Genomic DNA, 27323 nt, shown 5'->3' on the forward strand with positions numbered 1-27323 from the left:
AGCCAGGCGGAAGGGGTCATCACTGCTGTGGGGGCATGGTGTGGTGCCCTGGGATGGGGGAGAGGGGTCGGGGCTTGTCCGGGAATACTTGTATGGGTCGCAATCAGGCCATTGGGGTGTCGCGAGGGGCAGCACTGTAAGGGTCCCTGGCTGGCCAGCGATTGAGCTGGCCAGCAAGCTGCAGTCCGACTGTTTGGGACCACTTCGCCAGCGCAGAGGCCTGGAACTGTCAGACTCCGGTGTGAATAGTCCCCGCCCCTGAGCTTTTAATGATATTCACAATTGTGACCTCTGCAGTGCACAGAGTGTGGGAGATTCGCATCTGAACTTCCACTGAAAAACAATCGTGATTAACACTATTTTTTTCTGCCAATTCAGCACTTAGAATCTTTTTTGGGAGAATCGCCCCCAACATCTTTGTATTACTGTGCTTGGCCAAGTGATCAGGGAATTTAGTGCGTAGTACATAGATTTTAAGTTCTGCACGTGGAATACTTTAGCCTTTTTCTAATTTGAAAATCTACTTCATTTCACCTTGTTCACGTTGCAGATGGGCTATGCCTGCGAGACAAGTCTATATTCTGCCAGATGGAGGTGCTTGCTCGCTATTGCTCCATTCCCGGTTACAACAAACTCTGCTGTGAATCCTGTAGCAAGCGCAATAGCACCCTGCCTCCTCCCTTCTTCACTGGCGCTGCTGAAATGGAGGATATAATGGCTGAAGCTGACCATGAGATGACACCAACTCATCAGCCTGACTCCACATCCAGGAGCAGAGGTCAACAAGCCAACAGGCTGGCCAGAGCAAAGAACAACAAACCAATTGCAGTAACCCCAGGACGTGGCAAGACAAAAGATGTGAATTCCTCCCAGAAAAAGACCCCTGCAACTGGTAAGCCTCACAGAATAGTGGCTTCACAGAATCAGCTTCATTTAATTCAAAGCAATCATACGGCCAACGGCAATAGTTCTACAGCTATCCGTGCATCAGTTGGAGCGGCAAAAACACCAGAAAGACATGCTGCATTATGATCTATTGTGGTAGAGACATGAAGGAAGCTGATTCTTACATCGGACACTTTTGGGGAAAATTACCATATAAAACGAAACAACTACAGACATCATGGTGCATGCATTATTTGAAAAGGACTTTCTGCATTGTCAATGAACTTAAACTGTCAGTCGCTTCTTGAAAAATAACACGTTTAAGTAAAGTGCTGGCACTTTGCTCTTTGTCAATAAACTGGCCAGCATTTTTTTTGGACTCATTAAACAAACAAAGGTTCTCACAATGAGGAGGAAATATCCAGGTTTGTTGGTGCTGTCTTTGTAAAAAATTAAGACTATATTGTGTTCATCAGATGATGTTCGAAAAATCAAAGGAAGAAATATAAAGAGATACTCAGTTTCTTTAAGGGTTTACATATGGTGCATTCATATAAAATAGTATTCAGTAAAGTCAATTGTTGCTTATATCGATGAAGTAATTATTTAAATCGTTTGCAACAGTTGTGTAAATAATGTATATGCAAGTCAGTATTATATTTTAAAAGCACAGTTTGTTCCTCAAGATTTTGTTTACCAATGTTACATAACCATTTCTAAGTTTTAAAATTTTAAATTTTAAATGCACCTGATGTTGAAAACTGTCTTGACATACTTCACAAATTGTAATGAGGAACAACAGGTATAATGATGGGTCGGGCAAAAATAACTAGTTCCTTTACCAATTTAGCTTGGCAGTAATTACGTGCAAATTTCTCAATTCTAGTGCTAGTAAAACTAAACTGCAAATCTGAAATAAATGCTGATTTGAAACTGCTCAGCAGGTCAGCAAGCAATTAAGCAGAGAATGCCTTGCTTCATATTCTGGTGAATGCTTACATTCAAAACAAGATATACAACCATTTTCCTTCCATGTACCCATTGGATCTCCTGGGCCTTTCCAGAATTTTCTGTTCTTGCTCTTTACCTCATTGGGTAGATTTAAATGTTCTTCTAAAACCAATTGTTTGTGGACAATTATTTACCTAGTTATGGATTTTAAATGTAAAATTGATCTCCATTTTCATTGGAGGCTAAGATGTTCCAGGCTGACTTTCTATCACATCAGAGTCACCTTTGCTCAGTGTGGATGTGTTTGGAAAAGTAATTTAATCTCCTTTGACCCAATCAGTCATTCACTCCAGGGCATTATTATACAATATTCATGTATGTATAACGGAAAACATCAGGATCTAGTAATCTGGTCAGCCAACTGAAATATCCTCACCTGAATGCATTGCTGAAGGGAGATAAGGATCCACCAAATTCCATGTTCAAAAACACAGGCCACTGACATTCCACATTGATCTGCAGGGTATATCAAGCAAACTTACTTACTAGAATAATTGTAGCCTAATTTTATCCCAAAATGGCAATGTTACTATGACACGCAAAATAGAATTCGGACATTCTTGTGACAATTGATGAGTAACATTATTACTAACTTAAAAACTTACTGGTGAACGGAACTATTTTTAAAGTGGTGAGCCAATGGCATTGAATCAAAAGTACTGAAATGCACAGAAGCAAATGGCAGGGCAGAAAGTTAAAGATAAGTGTGTGCTCCATTGTGTACTCAAAAGACATAGTTAAGATCTAACAATTGGATGCACGTAGAGGTACACTATAGAACAATGTTTGCTATTGTCCTAGCAGTAGTCAAATAGGATCCAGTCAAGTCAATGCCTTTAAAGGTGGCTGCCAATTTCCTCAAGGTTTTTGAAGGTGAATGAAGCTAGTGTTCAGCTTGCAAAATGACAACCCCTGAACTTCAGACAGTTTCATAGAATTTATTTAAGACTACGAATGGAAATAATATGAATTATTTTGTCTTTATTTGCTTTCTTTTGTACAATAATATAGATGCCTGTTTTATTCCAAACGTACACTGCTGATGCTGTTTTTTGCATTGGGGAGCACAGAGCAATAAAACTAACATCTGAGATAATGTCCTTTGAAGCTATTTGAATTTGGGGTGTTGATTGTATTTGTGCTTTTTCATTTTCCAATCCCTTCCTTCACAACCAAATTGCGCAGTGACTTTCCCACGCCCATCAATAAATTTGACTCCAGCTTCAAATTATCAGTAGGGTCATTTGTTGATGCAGATATCAGCCAGCCTTATACAAAGCACCACCCCCTCAGCTAATGCAGGGGCTGACAGCCTACCATGAACCTGCCCACCTGCATGGACTGATGGACTTTGCAGTCCCCCATTGGCCAGACCAATCCTCTCCTCCCTACCACTGTCCGATCGCCGGACCAACCGCCCATTTGCTGGACCACCCCTCCCCCGCAGAGTACCAGTCCAACCACACCCTACCCTCCCCCGCCATTGGCCAGCCTTATTTAACCCCCTCCATCCTCCTTCTGATCCCTAATGCAGAGTGGCAGTGTGTCCTATCCCTCTGATCAACTGCCCACATATGGCCAGACACCCCAGTATGCTCCACCCGTTTAGCTCCACTCCCTTGGCACTGCCTGCTGCCCAGTGAGCAATCCCAGGGTGCCAGTGGGCAGTGCCAGGATCTTGGGAATCTCCCCAAGGTCACTCACTTCCAACCAGCATGAACCCCTCTACTTCCAGGTGACTAGCATAGCCCCCTCTACACACTGGAATAAGTTCAGAGGGGCACTTACCTCCTTACTCCTCAACGGAGTCCACGGTGCCAAGTCCTTGATTTTCGGAAGCCACACCAAATCACGTCTACTTAACTCCTGGATGGGTGCGAAGGCTGCATCGGGGGAGAGTGTTAATTTGGGCTTCCAGCTCGATAATTATATGCATATGAAAAGTTTTGAACATTCATTGGGTTCATGCCTGCTCTGGGTGGGACTTTGATGTGGCAGGCTGGGAGAATCAAGACCGTTTTGTTGCATAATAGGAATCCCATTTTAAGTCTGACACCTTATTTATCAGGCTGTTGGGATTCCTGCCAGGGCCTAACAGACTCAGTGAATCCGGCCATAGTGTTCAAATGACTAAATGCAAACAGATGGGAAATTTCTATCTCCCAACAGCAGATTGAGATGCAGAGTTAAAGAGAGCGGTGTGTTTGTGACATTTTAAGCCTCTCATTGTTTGGTAGCAACTTTTTATTTGTAATACATTTGTGTCCTGTAATGTTCTAACTATGTAAAGGTTTGTGAGTTTTATAAAAAGGTATAGTGCACAATCCTACCTTTTTTTTAATACTGGCCAGTTAACATCATTCCTTGGAGAGTTGCTGTGCTTGTGTTTGTTTACTCACCAGCTAGGAGCAAGCAAACTCAGTGGAACCTCCAAGAAATACTTTCAAAACCTCAACTTCCGAGTTTGACTTTAACACAAACACACGTTAATACAAGATAACTGACAGATTGTCTTTATTATACTTGCTAGCAAGGGGGGTAGGTTCTTGACACAATAGCCAGAGACACCACTTCCCCAGACAAAGAAAATCATCCTGGTTTATACAATTCTGCAGCTCACAGTCAGTTGGACACAATCCAATCGAAAGTGTTACAAATGACATACTTTACGCAATGATCCAATAAAAAAAACTGAACCACCCTGATCTATGAGATCACGTTATCTCATGGGATATCCCAATATATCATCCCTAAGCCTGTCCCCAGTCCAAGCCAGCATCTCCACATCATGTCTAGTCTCTTAGTCAGACATCACGTCTCTATTTTTGATAGCAGCCTCACTAAAACAGTTTCACATGAGCATCCTTTAATTGATAAAAGGGGCCTACAAAAGTCATTAGTATTTTATGGTCTTGTCAGTGAAGTTAACTGAATCTCTAAGGGACGTGGTCAACTCAACTTGCCTTCAGGATATTTCCCAATTACAGCACCGATAAGTTTTGTTTATTGCCAACATAATGAAACACATGTATACATTGCTTATCAATCCAATGACTGAGCTTTTTAATCACTACCTACAATTAAAAGGGGTGTCGTCATGTTACCATCAATTCTTGTCAGTTCCCACTAAGTCCCCACCCCATAATTCTTTTGTTAGCTGTAATATTAATATCTTTCTGACTCTGTTTTGATTGGAAACTGTGAAGGCAGCTTCATTAAAACTCACTCCTGTATCAGTTGTTTCTGATAAGGTGTCTGGTGAGGCAATTAAGTCACCTTTATGGCTTTGTGATTCTGACAGCTGGGTGCTTTAAAGGAATGTGTCTAACGTGTTTGTTATCAAAGGGGCACTCTGTAACTGTGCATTAAAGTTTCTTTTCTAAAAACGTATAGAAGATATATTTATATGTAAGAACATAAGAACATAAGAAATAGGAGCAGGAGTAGGCCATCTGGCCCTTCGAGCCTGCCCCGCCATTCAATAAGATCATGGCTGATCTGTTGTGGCTCAGTTCCACTTTCCTGCCCTCTCCCCATAACCCTTAATCCCCTCTCTTATCAAAAACCCATCAACCCGCTTCTTAAAAATATTTAGCGAGGCAGCCTCCACCACTTCAACGGGCAGAGAATTCCAGATATTCACCACCCTTTGAGTGAAGAAGTTCCTCCTCAACTCCGTTCTAAACCGCCCCCCCTTTATCTTGAGGCTGTGCCCCCTAGTCCTACTGTCTTTTTTGAGCGGGAAGAGTCTCTCCACCTCTATCCTATCCATCCCATTCATCATCTTATACGTCTCAATGAGATCTCCCCTCATTCTTCTAAACTCTAACGAGTACAAGCCTAGTTTATTCAGCCTCTCCTCATAGCTCAACCCCCTCAACTCCGGACTAATTAAAGATATTACATGTACCTTTAAAACCACAAAGTATTTAAAACACCTCATTATAATTACCAACAAGTTGGTCCCCATTTATTTAGTGAATTCTACATCTAATTTGATTAAACAGAACCTTAGCAGAGTCTGCCAATCTTATAGTAGCTCTTTTCTATCTTTCTACAACTTACCTCCTCACAGCAAGGGTTGTGCATGGATCAGATGTGGTGCCTCACCAGTGAGACCAGAGGTCATTGAAGCTCTCTGGGTGGTCGAGGGCAGGGCTGGGCATTGCCCCTTGTGCAGTGCCAACCTGGCAATGCCTGCCTCACTCCCTGACACTGCTCACCTAGGACCCTGGCAGTAACTACTGGGCAATGCAAGGGGTGGGGCCTGAGGGGATGGAACCATAACATGTAGTAGTCATGATGGAGGGAGGCAAGGGAAGGGGAGCACTGTGTGAGGGGAGGGAAGAGGGAATTCTGCATTGAGAAGTTGATTGGTGAGAACAGGGATCAAGGGGTGGGGGGAATAATGTCTGGGCGGTGACCAAGGGTGGGGGATAATGTCTGGGGGTGTGATAGATGGATAGGGGCATTGTCCAGGAGGCCAGCAGTGTCTGGAGGGTGAGTGGGTTTGATGTCCAAGGAGGGGATTGAGAAGTCGGCACATGGAATGATAGGTGATGGGTTCTGATATCTATGGGGGAAGGGTTGGCGGGGAACAGGTGATGTTCCAGTATACTGGGAGATCAGGGTGGCCCCGGAGCTCAGCAGCCAGCTCCACCTGTGAGATTAGGTTCTCTCTCCCCTACACGAGAATGGCATACTGACACTTTTTTTGACAAAGTCCCATGAGATTGCTTTTTTTAACTCACCAGAAAACAGGTCTGAAATTCTCCCATTTTCTCACTCATGCAGCACTTTTTGGTAAGATCTTACTGGCTCACTGCATCAGTTGAAGATTTGGGTTCTCGGCGCATGCAATGTAACTGGTTCTGTTTTGACTGTTTTGTTGGGTTCCCACTCATATCAGCATGTGACTAAAGCAAACATGGCATCATCCAGCCTCACTTGCAGTTACCCCCACGCTGGTTGAATCTCACGCTAGCGAAAATCACAGCTTGTTTCCACAAGCGGAGACCAGAGATGATGGCCTCACTGGGGGGGATCGGAGACCATTGGAGCTTCTGGGTGGTTGGGGGCATAGCCTGGAAGTGTTTATGGGGCAGTGCCAGCCTGGAAGGCCCACCAGACATCTTGGCACTGCCCACAAGGCATCCTGGCACTGCCTACCTGGTGCTCTGGCACTGCCTACCAAGTGTTAAAACTGTGCCAGTAAAATGCTGTTGTGGGAAATTTAACACTTCGGAGTCAGACTTGGAGGTTTAACAAAACAGTTTTATTTCGGACAAAGCTTTGGGACAAAGCATTGGTACTCTGCAGTACTTGGCGGTTACCTTCTCAACTTCACAATGATAGTTGAGTGTCTTTATACCTTTTAGACAATAAACAGTACGGACATTAGCCATTAACACATCATTACAAGTTGAGTAGGCAGTTACGGACATGGACAGTTAACACATTATTGTACATAGAATGAATACATTTACGCAGTTATGCCCTCTATCAATGACTGGATTTGATACATACGTTTATGTATTTATGTCCCCATCAACGGTTGATCTTATTATCAAATTCATTGTTCTGGATCTGCTCTTATCTCAATTCTTAAAGTGCCCCAGGTCTGACCAGCTTCCTGTAATAATTCAGATATTGCAAGTTTTAACTCTTTGTGGTAAATGTCTGTGCCCAAAGCCAGTGCTTTTTAATGTCCTTTCCCAGAGTCCATTTTGTGTGCCAGGTAGCCATTTTGTGTCCACCACTTTGATTTCACCATAACAGTGCCAAGAGGGTGGGGCTTGAGTGGGTGGTGGAGTCTGAGTACAGATAGTGCTATGAGAAGAGGGAGGCGGGGGCGAGATCTGCAGAGAGGAGGCAAAGAAACACTCCATGGAGATGGAGCTCTGAATGAGGAAATAAGAGAGGAGCTCTGCAGGGGGGGTGCTCTTCAGGGGGTATAAGTCAGTGGAGAAGCTCTTCAGGGAGGGGAACTTTGCAGACAGGGGATGATCGGCGGGGTGGCTATGCTGGGGAGTGATTGGCCAAATAGGTCTGATAGGGAGGGTGATCGGCAATGGGAGGAGATTGGTACAGGTAGTATTCAGCAGGTGGGGGGGGAGGAGAGACAAGCACAGGGAGTGATCGGCAGATACGGGGAGACTGGCAAATGGTGGGGCATGCAGGGCTGCGGATGAGGTTGTGATGGGGGATCCATAGGGACGGCCCCAATGCTGGCAACCTTTTTGCCACGGGGGTGGTTATACTGCTGCTGATGATGGGGGAAGGTATGGGGGGCTGTGGATAGGGTGGGAGGTAGTGGCAGGAGGAATCCCGGTTCACTGGGAGATCAGGGCACCTGCACAATGACACCCCAAGCAGTCTGAAGCCAGCTTAGGCTTTGCCTGCCCCGCCTTCCAAACTGGTGAGCTTCGCACCTCTGTCTAAAAAATTGACATGTCATAAGATTGCATTTTCAAACTGGCCAGACAGCTCTGAAACTTTCCTGCTTTCTCATCTCTCCAGCAGTTAAAATTTTTTCATTTGATCAAGTCCATAGATTCAAAGTAACACACAATAAGTTTATTGAAAGAAATGTTCTCTGAGCAGAATACAAATGGAAACTAAAATCAGGAACCTATGAAATATATCGAAAGACACCACCATCAAATCAGCTCTTAAAGTAATCATTCAATTACTTAAATAGATAACATTTCCCAAGGCTTGAGGGTGGGGTGCAGGAAAATTGATTCTTGTATGGTGGTTCAGGACTAGCAAAGGTGAGTCAGTGGTGAGACAGATGTTGAAGTGGGGTGGGGCATGAAGGAGTGGAAGAGGATTCCAGATGAGGACAAAGGGTGAGGACATGCAGTCAAGTAGAAAATAAGGAGCCTACGGATGATATCAGTTTTGTTCAAATGTTTGTCTATGTTAGGATTCTGGCTTGCAAAGTTCATACAAGGCTTTGAGTTCACCTATCCCCTCTCAGTGATCACTGACAATGTCCTTTACAAAACATAGAAGTGAGGGAGGACCAGCTGAGCCTGCAAGTTCAGCCGTGTCCCACAGAATGGTGAGGGTATCACTGGGCACTAATATAAACATTCAATAAAGGGTGAAGAAAAAAACACAACACTGTTTCTTCCACAATATAGAAATTGTCCATAACTCCCCTGTAACCAGCAATGCTAGACAACCATTTAGCTCTCTGACTAAGCTTGTTTCAACAAATAACAATGATACATAGATGGCTAAAATGAAACCCATGCAATGTGAAATATTTACAAATAAAATGTAATTTTAAAAAGCACAATTGCCATCTTTGTGCTCTCAGATCTTTTGTTAAATGGTAATGTAATTAGGCAGGAAAGTTGTGGCTGTGATACAGAGCCTCCTTTTATGACCACAAGACTCTTTAATAGGCCACCTGTAACTGCAGCATTGCCAGCTGATTATGAATTTCACCCATGAAAAGCTTCCTTGCTGCTAAATTGAATGTTTTATATATACACTTCTGGCATTTAGAATTTTAATTATGATTTTGTGAGAAATAGCAAAAAGAAAGAAAATGGAAGTGCCGCAGTTCTGGTTATGACATTGGGAATGGTGCACTGTTGACAAAAACCTGGTCAAGGGATTAGATTCTGTCTAAAAGGAGCTTTTAAAAATGCTGAGCAAGATCCAAATGCAGGTCTTCAAAGCTCATTCTCATTCCGGCAATTTTCACTGACACAGAATAAGCATTCAGCCCACACACAGCATACATTGATGGAGTTGAGAGTTAAACCCTCACAGCTTTAGTGAAGTCAGACTTTTCAATACATAAGAAGAGGTGATGGGAGCCATGGGAGAAGCCCAGTCCCAAATGCAGACCCTCAGAAAAGTCACCCGTTCCTGGAATGCTTTAATTGACAATCTCACAAATCAACAAACAAACATGGAGTGGAGTGGGGGATCATACCAAAGAAACTTCTAAGTGCTGAACATGCATGGAAACAGGAGAGAAACATGCCCATTTTTTGGGTGAGCCCCCAGATGCAATTTTATGGCACTTAGAAAAGGAAATTAAGCAAAGTGTGATTCTCACCAGTAGGGGGACTGGAAGGGAGTTATTCATGCTGGGAAGCTGGCTGCCGAGCTGTGGAGAGTTATTGTACATGCGCCGATCTCCCAGTGCACTGTAGACAAGACATATCTCACTCCGCCACTCTCCAGCCGTCGCCCACCACCTCTCTGATCCGGCTTTGATCCCCCCTCTGTCCTGAGCTGATGGCCAGCCCGGCTGATCCCTAATGATCTCCCCATCATGGCCCTGCTTTTTAGGCCCTTGCCCCATCCCTTAGGCCCCACATTTCCCTTTAGATCGCAGTCCCTTGGCACTGCCTGGTGCCCAGTAGGCAGTGGTAGGATGCCCAAAAGGAACTGCCAGGGTGCCAGGCTGGCCCTACCAGAGTCTAACCCTCAAATGGAGCGGGAAAAATTACATGCACCCACTGCCAAACAAGTGTGAAAATGGGAGAGAATAAAACTTTCTTGGATGAGTTCAAAATTGAATTTTACATCAGTCTATGAAAGAAATGAAGCAAACTCTGTTTTCTACAGCAGGGGGAGGGAGCAGGGCCTAAACTCACTGACAGCTGCCAGAGAGCAGTAGAGGGGTGCCATTGAACATGCTCAGATCTATATGGCCTGTGAACACAGGGATCTGTCATTCATATCTCCCCCACCTACTTCTGGCCTTTGCAGCTGATTGTCCCCTCCCCCCTCCAATGCCACCGCTCCCCCTCTCCCCTGCCACCCCCCCCCCCCCACGGGGTGGCCAATTTCCCTCCCCTGTGCATGGACCAGCCAATTGCCAGTTGCAGAGCATGCAGCATTGCTCCCACCCAATCACAACTGCAGAGTGTGCAGCATTCTCCGCCCCCTCCCTCCTTCCCAATCAACTACTTCTCTTCGCTACTCAGCTATTCTATTTTGAGTAGAATTTAAATATTCCAATCAGCCTTGCACCCTTTTCGGGTGTGGAGCTGATTTCACCAGCTATCCAGTGTTGGTAAGATCACTAGTGGTGAGAAATCAGGTGCGAACCCGATTTCTCAACTCTCTTGCAATCTTACCGGCTTTCCCTGCCCATTGACTGATGGGACAAAATGGTAAGATTGCAGTCAAAGAATATTAGTAAAACCAGTTGGTGGTATCTGATAAGGAGGTAAAGATAAGCATGATAATGCTTCAGTATTAGCGTAGCACTCTGACTGATATACTTCATATCATAGGATTGTGGAGATAGGATCAGTGACCATCTTTGCAATTGGCTAGCAGATTGCGATAACATGCCTTTATCTCACCCAAAAATAGTAAAATCAACGAATGTTGACATGGTGGGGGGAGGGGGCAGAATAAATAGTCTGCTCCTCCTGCATTTGAATGAAAAGCGTCTGTTGTTCAGGTGTGGAGTCAGGTTGGAGGGGGTATTGTTCAGGTTGGGGTGAGATTGGGAGGTGGGCTTGGAGAGTATCACTTGGGTCAGGGAATCAGGTCAGGTGGGGCAAAATGTGAATTAATGACGATATAGTGACAAAATCTTTGTATGCCAAAATTTATACTCAACGCTTCTTATAAATTATACTCAATACCTGCAGTTTCAACAGTGCCCATTCCCCAGTACTGGCGTTGCTGGAACTGCTATATTGGCTGGCTGTTCTCGAGAGTGGGACTTCTCACACTGTCACACAGAAGAGCAGGAGTTTCCTTCTCAGCCCGATTATTCAACCAGTAGTTTGTTACCACTGCAGGGCCACAATATTTTTATGTCTGTTGGCTCCCTGATGACTCTTGGCATGGTGGGTGGGGTGGGGGGGGGGGGGGGGGGGTTGGTGAGGGTGGACTAAATATGTCTGCTCTCCTGCATTTGAATGAAAAGCATCTGTTGTTCACGTGTGGGGTTAGGTTGAAGGGGGTGTTCTTCAGGTTGGGGTGGGATTGGAAGATGGGCTTGGAGGGTATCACTTGGGTGAGGGGACTCAGGTCGGGTGGGGCAACCCTGATGAAGGATCGCCCAGACTCGAAAGGTTGGCACTATTATCTCTCCACAGATGCTGTCAGGTCTGCCGAGACTTTCCATCATTTTCTGTTTTTGTTTCAGATTCCAGCATCCGCAGTATTTTGCTTTTGGTGGTGGGGTCAGGTTGTTGCTTGGGTTGGGGATGGATTGTGTTGGGAGAGGTTGGGTCAGTGGGGGTTGAATTACATAGAAACTAGAAACAGGAGTGGGCCATTTGGCCCTTCAAGCCTGCTCTGCCATTTATCTTGATCATGGCTGATAATCAAATTCATTATCCTGATCCCCTCTTCTTCCCATATCCCTTGGTCCCTTTAGGCCAAAGAGCTATATGTAATTTCTTCTTGAAATCAGACAACGCTTTGGCCACAACTCCATTCAGTGGTAGTGAATTCCATATATTCACCACCCTCTGGGTGAAAAAAATTCTCCTTACCTCAGTTCTAAAAGGTCAAACTATGACCCCCTAATTCTGGACTCCCCCATCATTGGGACATTCTTTCTGAATCTACCCTGTCTGACCCTGTTAGACGTTTGTAAGTTTCTACGAGATCCCCTCTCACTCTTCTAAAATCAGTGAATATAATTCTAACTAAATTCTATATCCATATGACAGACCTGCCATCCCAGGAATCAGCCAGGTAAACCTTTGTTGTACTCCCTCCATAGCAAGGACACCAAAACTGCACACAATAATCCAGATGAGGCCTCACCAACACCCTATACAAATGCAGTAAAACACTCCTATCCTTATATTCAAATTCTGTTTCTATCAAGGCCAACTTACCATTTGTCTTCTTTACTGCCTGCTGTACTTTCATCGACTGATGGATTCTAAGATCTTGTTGAGCATCCGGCTCTCTCAATTTACATCCATTCAAGTAATAATGTCTTCCCATTATTGCTACCAAAGTGGGTAACCTCACATTTCTCCACTTCATACTGCATCTGCCATGCAAATGCCCAGATACTGACATGCCCAAATTACTCTGAAGCATCACTGCATCCTCCTCACAGCTCACCCTCCCATCCAACTTTGTACCATCTGCTAAATTGTAACATATTAAATTCCTTCTTCCAAATCAGTAATATAAAATGTGAACAGTTGGGGTCCTAGCACAGATCCCTGCAAAATACCATTAGTCACTGACTGCCATTTATGCCAACTCTTTGTTTCCTATCTGCTAACCAGCTTTCTATCCACCTCAAGACATTACCAGCAATCCCATGTGATTTAACTTTACATAGTAGTCTGTTACATGAGACCTTGCCGAAAGCTTTCTGAAAGTCGAAATAAACCACTGGTTTTCCTCAGTCAATTCTACTAGTTACATCCTCAAAGTATTCCAGTAGATTTGTCAGGCATGATTTCCCTTTTGTAAATCCATGCTGATTTTATCTGATTATATCACTGCCTTCCAAATACTGAGTCATGAAATCCCCAATGATAGATTCTAGTAACTTTCCCAATACTGATGTTAGGCTCACTGGTCTATAGTTCCCTGTTTTCTCTCTATCTCCATTTTTGAATAGCAGGCTTACATTAGCTACCCTCTAATTTGTAGGAACTATTCCAGAGTCCAAAGAATTTTGGAAAATAACCACCAATGGATCTTTTCAGGGCCACTTCCTTAAGTACTCTGGGATGAAGATTATCAGGACTTGGGAATTTATCAACTTCAAACCCATCAATTTTCCCAAAGTCATTTCTCCACTAATGCTGATTTCCTTCAGCTCCCCATGAAAGCATGTTTCACTCAGCACTTCTGGCACATTATTCGTGTCTTCCTTTGTGAAAACCAAAGCAAAATATAAATTTAATTCCTCAGCAATTTCTTTATTCCCCATTTTGAATTTTCCCATTTCTGACCATTAGGAGTCTATATTCATTTTTGTCTATCTTTTTCTCTTTACATATCTATAGAAACTTTTGCAGTCAGTTTTTATGTTTCCTGCTACCATACTTTCATACTCTATTTTGCTCTTCTTAACCAATCCCTTGGTACTCCTTTGCTGAATTTTAAACTGCTCCCAATCTCCAGACGTATTGCTTTTTCTTACCAATTTTAGAACATAGAACACTATAGCACAAACAGGCCCTTCGGCCCACAAGTTGCGCCGATCATATCCCTACCTACCTGGCCTATCTATAACTCTCATCCTATTAAGTCCCATCCAGAAGTCTCTTAAAAGACCCCAGCGAGTTCGCCTCCACCACCACTGATGGCAGCCGATTCCACTCACTCACCACCCTCTGAGTGAAAAACTTACCCCTGACATCTCCTCTGTACCTGCTCCCCAGCACCTTAAACCTGTGTCCTCTCGTAGCAACCATTTCAGCCCTGGGAAATAGCCTCTGAGAATCCATCGTATCTATACCTCTCAACATCTTATAAACCTCTATCAAGTCACCTCTCGGTCTTCGTCTCTCCTCTGCATGCTTCGCATGCTTCTTCCTTCAATCTGATACTTGTAAGCCATTTGGCTACAATTCCTTTACCACTCTTGTGCCAAACAGGAATAAACAATTTCTGGAGTTCACCAATTTGTTCTTTAAATGTCTGCCCCAAGCTGGTGTTGTCGTTCATGTCAAGGGGTTTGATTCAGGTGGGGTTGGGGGTATTGCTTGAGTTATAGAGTTGGATTGGGTGGGCCAGTGGATCAGATCAGTGGGTCAGGTCGGAGATGTTGTTCGGTGGTCAGGTGGAGGGGTCAGGATGATGAGGCAGGATCAGGGGTTACCATTTGAGTCGAGGAGAGGCTCAGGCCAGGGGGGGTGTCAGAGGGTTTGAATGGAGGTTGGGTTGGGGGTTTTCGTTTGGGTCGGGCATTGTTATTTCAGGTCAGGGGTTTTGGGTTGGGGTGTAGGGTTGGGGGGAAACAGTGGGTTGGGGGATTTTGTTCATGTTGAGAATTTGGGTTGGAGAAGTCAGGTTGGATGAATCGGCTTGGGGGTTAGATCTGGGGGATGTTGGTTGGGTTGGATTGATGGGGCGGTCAGGCCAGGGTTGTTGGGCTTTGGGGGTAGGTTGGGTGTTCGGGATGTCATTCAGGTCAGGAGTGTTTGAGTTTGGAAGGGTTGCATTGAAGGGGGTAGAGTTGGGGTTGTTGTTGGTGACAAGGAGTGCTTGTCAAGGGAGGTTGGGATGGGACAATCAGGCTGGGGGTGGCGAGGTCAGTTGGACAAAGTGTTTCACATTAGGGGGTGTGGGTGTTTGCATTGGGAAGGATCGGGTTGAGGGCTCCGGTTGGGAAGTGTTGGTTGGGAGGGTTGGGTCAGGGGGTTGCTGTTCTTGTCAAGGGGCTAAAGTTGGGTTCGGGATGGGATTGAGTAGGGTCGAATCAGTGAGTGTTGTTCAGTTTGAGAGGTTGTTTGGATTAGGGGGTGTTATTTGATTTGGGAAGTGCTTTGGATCACAACAGGTAGGGAATCCCATGCAGTTGCAGAATATTGAGGGGGAGTTGGGTCCTGAGTTGTGCGTGGATGTGAGGGTTCTACTGTGGAGTTGGTGGTGTGAGGAGTGTACCATGCAGGGCTTGTCTGAAGGTAGAAATGCTTTTTCTCCGTCTAATTGTTTCAGAGTGACAGTGGGGGATGGAAAATTGAGTGAGAATCCCAAAATGGTTATCACACCAGTGGAATTTCCCTGCTCAATTGTCCCCACTACCCCCACCAAAGACGTAACATCATTGCCATAATATTAATTACACGACCATACACTTAGTGGGCTTCCCTGTTGTATCATCCCCCAAATCTCGATGTGACTTATGTCAGCAGGGTGTACAACATGTTCTGAAAAACGGGAAACTGGTGAATGGACCTTGCTGTTGATGCACAGATAGTTACAACCATCAGGGGGAGAGTTTCATACCCGGAGAGTACCCTGGCAATGTTCCCTGTTGGGGTTGATGGGGTATTTGTATTTTATCTTTTTTAACTTGGGGTGCCCCCTAAGCTACTGGTGGGATGGGCTCAGTCAGAACCTGCCCTGCCAGCATTATGTCATAGGACTGACGCCTTCAGGTTTCTTTTTCAAAGAGATCAAAAATGCAGCAGGAAAAACAGCAGGCTGCCCTCTGATTGTCCCGTCTGAGTCAGCATTTTGAAAATAAATCAGTAACTTCCACTCCATGAGTGTAAAACTGGCAGAACAACCCAAAGTGAACAATTTAAATTATTTTGTTCAATAGTTTCCATTCCTGCACAATTGATAGACCCCAAATGTAATGACGGGGAGACTGGAAGTCATGGCTTAGTATAAATGAGCTATTTCATGCAAGTTGAATTCATTCACCAACTCCTTTGATCTTAATCTCTAAAGCCCTTACTGTTTCAAAAAGCCAGATTAAAAATGACCGCTTATCCAATGCAAAGTAAATCAGTAGCTGAAAACCATTAACAATGTGACTAAATTCACTTTTACATCTCCATATGTAATTCTTGTGCAGCATTTAAAATAAATTTGTGGAGCTTATTGAGAGACTGGAAGATTTCAAATTGTACACAGCCATGAAAAAAAATTGCACATAATAATTAGATAAATCCGAGGAATTTAAACAGCATTCATATTAGGTTATGCTCTTTGACAACTTTGAGTTTTAATGGCAGTTAAGCGTTCCGTAACCTCTCCAGTATAACAATATCAGATCGCACTAACAGAAAAATATTGTTTAGTGTGGTAAATGCTGCACCATAATTTGAAATGTAGGAATTGTGAAGTGGTCCAGTTTCTTTAAGATTTAATTTACTTAAGGTGTCAAGTTATTTCATGTTTCACAAACTTGATCAAGTTTTTCAAAGGGCAGTGGATGTTGTGTACATGGACTTCACTAAGGGCTTTGACAGGGTCCCTCATGGCAGACTGCTGCAGAAGGTGAAGTTGCATGGGGTCTGAGGTGAGCTGGCCAGGTGGATACAAAACTGGTCAAAGAAAACAGAGGGTACAGTGGAAGGGCGTGTTTCTGAATGGAGGGCTCTGACAAGTGGTGTTCCTCAGGGATCAGTGCTGGGACCTTTGCTGTTTGTAATATATGTAAATGATTTGAAGAAAAATGTAACTGGATTGATTAATAAATTTGCGGACGATACAAAGGTTGGTGGATTTGCAGATAGCGATGAGGACCGTCAGAGGATACAACAGGATATAGATCAGTTGGAGACTTGGGCAGACAGATGGCAGATGGATTTAATCTGGACAAATGTGAGATAATGCATTTTGAAAGGTCTAATATAGATAGGAAATATACAGTAAATGGCAGTGTATTGATAGGCAAAGTGTGCAGGTGCACAGGTCACTGAAAGTGGCAATGCAGGTGGAGAAGGTAGTCAAAAAGGCATATAGCATGCTTGCCTTCATTGGCCGGGGTATTGAGTTTAAAAATTGACAAATCGTGCTGCAGCTTTATAGAACTTAGTTAGGCCGCGCTTGGAATATGTTGTTCAATTCTGGCTGCTAATTCTGGTCACACTACCAGAAAGATGTGAGGGCTTTGGAGAGGGTACAGAAAAGATTTACCAGGATGTTGCCTGGTATGGAGGGCATTAGCTATGAGGAGAGATTGGACAAACTTGGTTTGTTCTCAATGGAGCGATGGAGGTTGAGGGGAGACCTGATAGAAGTCTACAAGATTACGAGAGACGTGGACAGAGTGGATAGTCAGAAGCTTTTTCCCCAGGGTGGAAGAGTCAATTACTAGGGGGCATACGTTTACAGTGCAAGGGACAAGGTTTAAAGGAGATATACAAGGCAGATTTTTTTACACAGAGTAGTGGGTGCCTGGAACTGGTTGCCGGGGAGGTAGCAGAAGCAGATATGGTAGTGACTTTTAGGGGGGTTCTTGGCAAGTACATGAATAGGATGGAAATAGAGGGATATGGCCCTGGAAGGGTAGGGGGTTTTAGTTAGTCAGGCAGCATGGTTGGTGCAGGCTTAGAGGGCTGAAGAGCCTGTTCCTGTGCTGCAATTTTCTTTGCTCTTAGTTCTTTGTACTTTTGCATTGCTTACTTCCACTGAAAGGAAGGTGTTAACAACAGATTTCAGGGCCATTAGGAAAGAACCAGCAGGGTGATGAGGAGATTTTCTTTTGAATAAGGAAAATTGTTTTGATCTAGGATGTTCTGCCTGGAAAAAAATCCAGTGATAACTTTCAAAAGACGATTGGATACATATTCAAGAAGAAAAAAAAGCTTGATTAAAAGGAAAAATACAAGGCAGTAGGCCTAATTGGATGGTTCTTTCAAAGAGCCAACATGGTCAGTTGTCTAGTGGCATCCTTCTGTGCTGCTGTTCATTAAAATAATGTGAATAAAATCATGTACAAGTCTAAAAAGTCCAACTAAACATAGTTACAATGGCCCATAAGAATGTATGCAGTAAAGATGGCATCATTACTTAGATGAGTTACAAAGGCTTGTTAACACCACATGCAACATGCTTTTTTACCCACTAGTTATCTTTTTATGTGTAGATGTTCAATGCTCATGTTTGTAAATTGATCTTGAAAAACAGTAATTTCATTACACTTTGATTATTGTAAGCACAAATTTTAATTTTTGTATCATGGCTTATATTTTGGTTCTTTCAGTTAAGAATCATTCATGAAGGAATATTGGATTTGATTTGATTTGTTATTGTCGTATGTATCAGCATACAGAGAAAAGTATTGTTTCTTGTGCCCTATACAGAGCATACCATTCATAGAGAAGGAAATGAGAGAGTGCAGAATGTATTATTACAGTCATAGTTAGGGTATAGAGAAAGAACTTAATATAAAATATGTCAATTCAAAGAAGAAGCTGTTCTTGAGTTGGTTGGTTTGTGACCTCAGACTTTTGTATCTTTTTCCTGATGGAAGGAAGTGGAAGAGAGAATGTCCGGGGTAAGTGGGGTCCTTAATTATGTCGGCTGCTTTGCTGAGGAAGCGAGAAGTGTAGACAAAGTCAATGGATAGGAAGCTGGTTTGTGTGTTGGATTGGGCTACATTCACAAGCTTTTGTAGTTTCCTGTAGTCTTGGGCAGAGCAGGACATACCAAGCTGTGAAAGAACCAGAAAGAATGCTTTCTATGGTGCATCTGTAAAAGTTGGTGAGAGTCATAGCTGACATGCCAAATTTCCTTAGTCTTCTGAGAAGATGGAGATGTTGGTGGGCTTTTTTAACTGTAGTGTCGGCATGGGAATCCAGGACAGGTTTTGGTGATATGGATACCTAAAAACTTGAAGCTTTTGATTCTTTCCTCTTCATCCCTGTTGATGTAGACAGGGCCATTTTCTCCTCTACACTTCCTGAAGTCAATGACAATCTCCTTCTTTTCGTTGACGTTGAGGGAAAGATTATTGTTGCCGCACCAGTTCACCAGATTTTCTATCTCATTCCTGTACTCTGTCTCGTTGTTGTTTGAGATCCGACCCACTATGGTGGGATCATCAGTAAACTTGAAAATTGAGTTGGAGGGGAATTTGGTCATACGGTCATAGGTATAGAGGAGTATAGTAGGGAGCTGAAAACACAGCCTTGTGGGGCATCGGTTTTGAGGATGATCGTGGAGGAGGTGTTGTTGCCTATCCTTACTGATTATGGTCTGTGAGTTAGGAAGTTCAGGATCCAGTCGCAGAGGGAGGAGTCGGTGCCCAGGCCACAGAGTTTGGAGATTTGTTTCATAGGAATAATAGTGTTGAAGGCTGAGCTGTAGTCGATAAGTAGGAGTCTGACATAGGTATCTTTGTTATCTATGTGTTCCAGGGTTAAGTGCAGGGCCAGGGCAATGGCGTCTGCTGTGGTCCAGTTGTGGCAGTAGGCAAGCTGTATGGTTCCAGGTAGTCCAGGAGGCTGGGATTGATTTGTGCCATGACTAGCCTTTTGAAGCATTTCGTCATGGTGGATGTCAGAGCCACCAGACGATAGTCATTAAGGCACGCTGCTTGGTTTTTCTTAGGTACCGGGATGATGGTTGTTTTCTTGAAGGAGATAGAGACCTCAGATTGTTGTAAAGAGAGATTGACAATGTCTGCAAATATCCCCGCCAGCAGATCCACGCAGGATCTGAGTGCATATTCAGGCCAGGGTTGGCCTCTGAGAAAGCTGCTCTGACATCTGCAATGATGACCCCAGATACAGGTTCATCTAAGGCTTCCAGGGTGGAGGGCATGATCTTGCTGACCTCTAGCTCGAAACGCTATAGAATGCATTGAGCTCATCAGGCAGAGGTACGATGGAGCCAACGATTTTACATGCCTTCACCTGATAGCATGTTATGTCTTGCAGGCCTTGCCATAGATGGTGGGGGTCTGTATGGCTATTCTGGGACTCTAACTTGGCCCTGTACTGTGTTTTGGCATCTGTGATGGATCTCCTTAGATCGTGACTGGCTTTCTTATATAGGTCAGGGTCACCTGACTTGAACGCCTTAGACCTGGACTTCAGCAAGCAGTGGATATCCCTTTCATCCATGGTTTCCAGTTGGGGAACACATGGAAGAAATAGCTGAAACCAAATGGACAACATACAATTATGAAGCACCTTTAATATAGAATTGTAAGAACATTAAAATGTGTTTACATTAGTTTTTGCTCCTACCTCTCCTCCCTTCCCTTTTTCCGTATAGGAGGGCAGATAAAGAACATCAAAAGATTGTTTACATTAATACCGTTGTTCAGGAATTAGCAGTCCAGTGTGAAAAGGCTCTCATCCCCATTTAGTAATCAGTTTGAACAACTCGACAATAGAAAACGTTGAAGTGAACAAGAGAAATATGAAAGAAAATTACATAAGCACCTTGCCAAGTTTTTACTTAGGCAGAAGAAAAGATATGCACTAAGATCAAAACTAGCTCTTCAGTGAAAATCTTGAAAGAGAGAGGTGTCATCCCCAGTGTCCTGGCCATTACTTTTCTTTCAATCAGCATCACACAAAAAAAATATCTGGTCGTTATCATATTTCTTTATTCAGGAGCTTGTTGTGTGCAGATTGGCTAATACATTTCATAAATTACCATAGCGACCAGACTTTAAAAGTACCTCATTAGCTATAAGTGTTTTGAGGACATTATAAAATGTGAAAAACATTTTATGAATACAAATCTATTTTATCTCCCTTGTTACCTTGGAATCTCTGTGAGATGGATCAGCTTATAGTAAAGTTACCTTCATGTATCAATCAATTTATGCAAGGGGAGTTTTAAGTATTGTATGTTACGCTGTATGTTGTTTAGGCTTTTAAGATAATTGTTTTTGTCAATAACAGATTAAGTGATTAATAGACATAGACCAGAATTTTACATTGCTCAGGTGGGTGTGCCCAACCTGGAAATGCATTAAATTGTGAAAGAAAACATTGGGCACGTGACCTGATGTTATTGCACACTCAAGCAATATTTTGGTCAACAGGTGTGAGCGAAACTCTAAAGCACACCTACTGACAATCAAGCAAGCAATTTAGAACAAAAGAAGAATAAAAGAACAAAAACAGCCCGGGAAACAGGCCCTTCGGCGCAATGAGCCCACGCCGCCATTTTAACATTACCAGTCCCCCCTCCACCCATGACCCTTATCTATTGTCTATGGCATTCCACATTGAGGGAAACTAATTTATGGCCAATTTATTACTTCCAATCAGCCTAAATAGCACATCTTTGGGGTGTGGGAGGAAACCGGAGCACCCGGAGAAAACCCACGCAAGCACGGGGAGAATGCGCAAACTCCCACGGACACTGGCCCAAATCCATGTGTCTGCACAGCAAACAGTGATAGTCACTGAGCTGTCGTGTTGCCCAGCATCTGGTCCAGTTTAAGCACACACTAACGACTTGAAGCACTAGGCTATTCTCAAACATCCAAGAGCAGCCCTAGTACGACCCATCGCGTGTATGCCCCTCGTTGGACAACAAGGCGGACCGACTTAAAACCTGTGAATTAAAAGAGAAAATCATTAGTATCATTCCACATCCTTATACATTACCAGGGACGTCCCAATGCTAATGAACCTTAATTAAAACAATCTCCTGTATCCTCCCATCTCCAACCCACTCATCTGTCTAAGTAACTCTTAAACAAGTCCAGCGTGCCTGCCTCCACCACCTTACTTGGCAGAGCATTCCATACCCCCACTACCCTCTGTGTGAAAAACCTCCCTCTAATATCTGTGTTATACCCCTCTCCCCTCACCCTAAGCCCATGGCCCCTCGTACTGTGTGTCTCTAACATAGGAAATAGCTTACCTCTGTTTATCTATACCCTTCATAATCTTATATACCTCTATTAGATCCCCCCCTCAGTCGCCGTCTTTCAAGGGAAAACAGCCCCAATTTGCTCAATTTAACCCATGACAGGGCCAATTGAATGCAATGTTATGTGGCCTGACTTCTTCTGCAGTTGGCAGACTGGCTGATCAGCAATGCAACCTTTTCATTTTAGCTTCAACCTCAATCCAGGGCGGGGTGAAATGTCAGAGGTGAAATAAAATTTTAAAATTTAAGTTCATATTTAGTGACACGAGTAGACTTACATTAACACTGCAATGAAGTTACTGTGAAAATCCTCTAGCCCCCACTGTCTGATGTCTGTTCGGGTACACTGAGGGAGAATTTAGCATAGCCAATCCACCTAACCAGCGCATCTTTCAGACTGTGGGAGGAAACCAGAGCACCTGGAGAAAACCCACGCAGACTCGGGGAGAACGAACAGACTCTGCAAAGATAGTGACCCTAGCCTGGAATTGAACCCAGGTTCCTGGAGCTGTGAGGCAAATACTAACCACAATGCCATCGTGCCGCCTATAATTTTTTTGAGGACTGAGGTTTATTGATGATTGTGCTGCCTAGACAGTCTTTGCATAGATTTCGCATTACTATTTATTTTTCGCAAATTTGCAGCTCCCTGCGACAGTTCCACAGCGCCATCTCCCTGGGGGGAGCACATTACAAGAGCCAGCCTGCACCCTCCCTCAATGCACGCCCACTTCCCACCACTCCTAGCAGCTCTAAGCCTTTCCCAGCACGTGTTCATACTGGCTGCCCATTAATCAGCACAAGCCAGTCTGAAATCCTGTTCGGGGGTTGATAATGGCCGAAAGCACGTTCACTGCTTACTTCTGGGCTGGCTTGGTGTGTGTGCCCAACGGGTGAAAAATTCATGCCATATTATTATTTCCAGTTAGAACACAGAACATAGAAAAACTACAGCACAAACAGGCCCTTCGGCCCACAAGTTGCGCCGATGATATCCATACCTACTAGGCTTACCTATAACCCTCAATTCTAAAGTCCCATGTTCTCATCCAGAAGTCTCTTGACAGACCCTATCGAATTTGCCTCCACCACCACCGACAGCAGCTGATTCCACTCACCCACCACCCTCTGAGTGAAAAACTTACCCCTGACATCTCCTCTGTACCTACTCCCCAGCACCGTAAACCTGTGTCCTCTCGTAGCAACCACTCCAGCCCTTGGCAAAAGCCTCTGAGAATCCTCCCTATCTATACCTCTCAACATCGTATACACTTCTATCAGGCCACCTGTCAGCCTTCGTCTCTCTAAGGAGAAAAGACTGAGCTCCTCATAAGGCATGCCACCCAATCAAGGCAACATCCTTGTAAATCTCCTCTGCACTCTTTCAATAGCTTCCACATCCTTCCTGTAATGAGGTGACCAGAACTGAGCACAATATTCCATGAGAGGTCTGACTAGGGTATTATAAAGCTGCAACATTATTGCCCGACTCCTATACTCAATCAGTTACATGAATGTGATATGGTTGACTCTTAAAATGCTTCTGAAACTCATTTCGAGGGCAAGAAGAGATGAGCAATAAGGGTTGGCCCAGCCAGAGACACCCGCATCCCATGAATGAATAATAAAAAAAGTGCAAAGAGCCTATCCACCAGTTTGATGAGCCAAGGAAAAGTGTTGAATCAAGGAAAGACCAGCTCTCATTTCATAAGAATCACATAACAATATCAGTGATAAAATTGTTCCTCAAATATTTGAATGCTGAGTAAATTAAGAAAGTACAAAGCTCAGAATGACTTGGTATGACATGGTTGTACCACCATCAGGATTAGAGATCTGGCGAGTAAAGCAACCTCTTAAGCTAGTTTGTGGAGAAGATTTGCATGAAACACTTCGAGTCATAGAGTTATAGAGGTTTACAGCATGGAAACAGACCCTTCAGCCTAACAAGTACATGCCTCCCAGTTTTTGCAACAAAACTAGTCCCAATTGCCTGCATTTGGCCCATATCCCTCTATATCCATCTTATCCATGTAACTGTCTAAATGTTTTTTAAAAGACAAAATTGTAATAGTCTCTACTACTACTTATAACAACTCATTCCAGACACTCACAACCCTCTGAGTGAAAAAATTGCCCCTTTGGACCCTTTTGTATCTCTCCCCTCTCACCTTAAACCTATGCGCGCTAGTTTTAGACTCCCCTACCTTTGGGTTGACTATAGATGTTGACTATCTATCTTTTCTATGCCCTTCATCATTTTATGGACCTCTATAAGATCACCCCTAAGCCTTCTATGCTCAAGGGAAAAAGACCCAGTCTATCCAGCCTCTCCTTATACTCAAACCATCAAGTGCCCATAGCATCCTGGTAAATCTTTTCTGCACTCTTTCTAGTTTATTAATATCCTTTCTATAATAGAGTGACCATAACTGCACACAGTATTCCGAGTGTGGCCTTGCTAATGTGTTGTACAACTTCAACAAGACATCCTAACTCCTATATTCAATGTTCTAACCAATGAAACCAAGATGCCGAATGCCTTCTTCACCAATGTGTCCAAGTGTGATGAAGAAGCTATGAACCTGCACCCCAACATCTCTTTGTTCTATAACTCTCCCCAGTGCCCTACAATTACCTGAGTAGGTCCTATCCTGATTTGATCTACCAAAATGCATCACCTCACATTTATCTAAATGAAACTTCATCTGCCATTCATCAGCCCACTGGCCCAATTGATCAAGATCCCATTGCAATCCTAGATGACCTTCTTCATTGTCCACTATGCTACCAATCTTAGAATCACCTGCAAATTTACTAACAATGCCTCCTAAATTCTCATCCAAATCATTAATATAAATAATAACTAACAGTGGACCCAGCACACTGCTGGTCACAGGCCTCCAGTTTGAAAAGCAATCCTCTACAACCACGCTCTGCCTTCCTTCATGAAGCCAATTTTGTATCCAATTGGCTACTTCACCGTGGATCCCGTGAAAGTTAACCTTATGCAACAACCTACCGTGTAGTACCTTGTCAAAGACCTTGCTAAAATCCATGTAGACAACATTGACTGTACTGCCCTCATCTATCATCTTGGTTTTCCCTTCAAGGAACTCAATCAAATTCATAAGATATGATTTTCCACTCACAAAGCCATGCTGACTGTCCTTAATCAGTCCCTCCCTCTCTAAATGCCTGTAGATCCTGTCTCTCAGAATACCCACTACAGATGTTAGGCTCATTGGTCTGTATCTCCCAAGCTTTTCTTTGCAGCCCTTCTTAAACAAAGGCACAATATTTGCTACCCTCCAATCTTCAGGCACCTCATCTGAGTGAACCCATACAGGACGGAACTAAGTCTGACAAGACACAATTTTTTTTTACTTTAGTAAGAACCATGTTAACAACAAACTCCAATCTGAAGGAAGTGCATAAGTAGTTGAAAGAAGAACAGGGATTAGAAATGGGCCATCTCATAACTGAGGGTGCAATTTAAAAACAAAATTCTTTTATGAGATGTCAGCAGCATAGGCCGGGGCAGTATTTGTTGCCCATCGCATATTGCTCTTGAGAAAGTAGTGGCGAGCCGTTTTCTTGAATGGCAGCTGTCCATCTGATGTAGGTACACTGATAGTGCTTTTAGGAAGAGTGTACCGGGATTTTAACTGAGCAACAGTGAAAGAACAGCAATGTATTTCCAAGTCAGGATGATGTGGTTTGGAGGGGAACCAGCAGGTGGTGGTGTTCCCATGTGCTAGCTGGCCTCTTTCTTCCAGGTGGTACATGTCATGGATTTGGAAGAAGTTGTTGAATGAGACTTGCTGAGTTGTTACAACAATGCTTGTAGACGGTACTTCCATTGTGTAATGGTGGCAGAGTTAGTCAATGTTAAAACTGGTGAATGGGGTGCCACATAAACAGGATGCTTTGCTTTGGATTACGTTGAGCTCCTTGAGTGTTGTTGGAACTACACTTATCCAGTGTTGGAGTTCCAACACTCCTGACTTGCATCACTTAGATGGTGGACAGACTTTGGGGAGTTACTCACTTGTACTCACTTTAAAATAGAAAGCTGATATGAGAAATTATGATGAAATATTAGATCTGACACAAAGTATGTTGGCAGGGTCACGGAAAGGATTTTATCTTGCTTCAAAGTGAGGAACAGAAGAACATCAATATGCTTTTATTGCTACTTTCATTGCGAATGAAGGCAAAATGGTAATAGATAGCATTGGTTTAATTGGTGTTCTGAAATAATCTGTCTTTTCACCTCATTGATGCTGATAAGGTAAACGTTTATATTGGCTTTTCATTGCAGCAGAGCCAGCAGTACTCAGGGTATTTTGTTATAAAGAATGTCAAAAGGTAGCTTACAGAAAAGCCTCAGCTTAGGAAGTACCAGTCTGGTGCAAAAAGGCATGGAGGGGAAGAATTCTCCTGACCCCCTGGCTCCGATTGAAAATCACTATGGCCCTGAGAATCGGGGGTTGGTGGGAAAGCTGGTTTGGCACCTACAAGCCTTCCAGGCTGCAATGCCAGTCCTGATTGGGTTTCCATCCAATGCGGGTGGGAACCTGTTGCATACTCAAAACCTCAGGTTGGGATTCTCCCAAAAAAATTCTAAGAGCTTAATTTGTGCAAAAATGGGAGTAAACCCCGCTTTTTTCTTAGTGTGATTTCCAGAATGAATCTCCGACACTCGAGCATCACAGAGTGCCTCAGTGTGATTCATCCTGGAAATCAGGTGGCAGCCCCAGTCTCCCAATCCCAATAGGCTCCATCTGCACCTCTTGATGCCCAGTGGGCAGTGTGAAGGTGTCTCTTGGGCAATGCCAGGATGCCAGGTTGGCATTTCCAAGCTGGCACTGCCCCAGGGGCACCCCCTTTATCTCCAACCTCCTGGGGGGGGTCATCAATGGCCTCTCTTCCCTCTGGCGAGGTTATCCAGCTATTACCCATTAGTGGGGAGCAGGGAGAAACCCTGCTGGAGTGAAACACTCCTGGCAGGGGGTGGGCAGTGTTGGAGGGAAGGGGGAGACAGTAGCGGGCCTGGAGAAATCAGTCCTGGGCCTGCTAATGAAATGGAATTAGTGATTTCCATACTGAAATCAGCTCCACACCTATTACTCTGGAAATCTTAGACT

General features: G+C 43.8%; 1 protein-coding gene across 1 annotated transcript in view; it reads left to right on the forward strand.

Moving 5' to 3' along the window:
- LOC145342937 (A disintegrin and metalloproteinase with thrombospondin motifs 3-like) overlaps nucleotides 1-4201 on the forward strand; it is a 286375-nt gene extending 282174 nt beyond the window's left edge. Inside the window, exon 22 of the mRNA XM_080188573.1 lies at nucleotides 551-4201. Coding sequence (XP_080044699.1) covers nucleotides 551-1032 — 482 coding nt within the window. The 3' untranslated portion in view covers nucleotides 1033-4201. The remainder of the gene's footprint in view (nucleotides 1-550) is intronic.
- Nucleotides 4202-27323: the final 23122 nt, after the last annotated feature.

This window comes from Carcharhinus amblyrhynchos, chromosome 5 (assembly GCF_965287045.1).
Source record: "Carcharhinus amblyrhynchos chromosome 5, sCarAmb.v2.hapA, whole genome shotgun sequence".
Taxonomy (NCBI): Eukaryota; Metazoa; Chordata; class Chondrichthyes; order Carcharhiniformes; family Carcharhinidae; genus Carcharhinus; species Carcharhinus amblyrhynchos.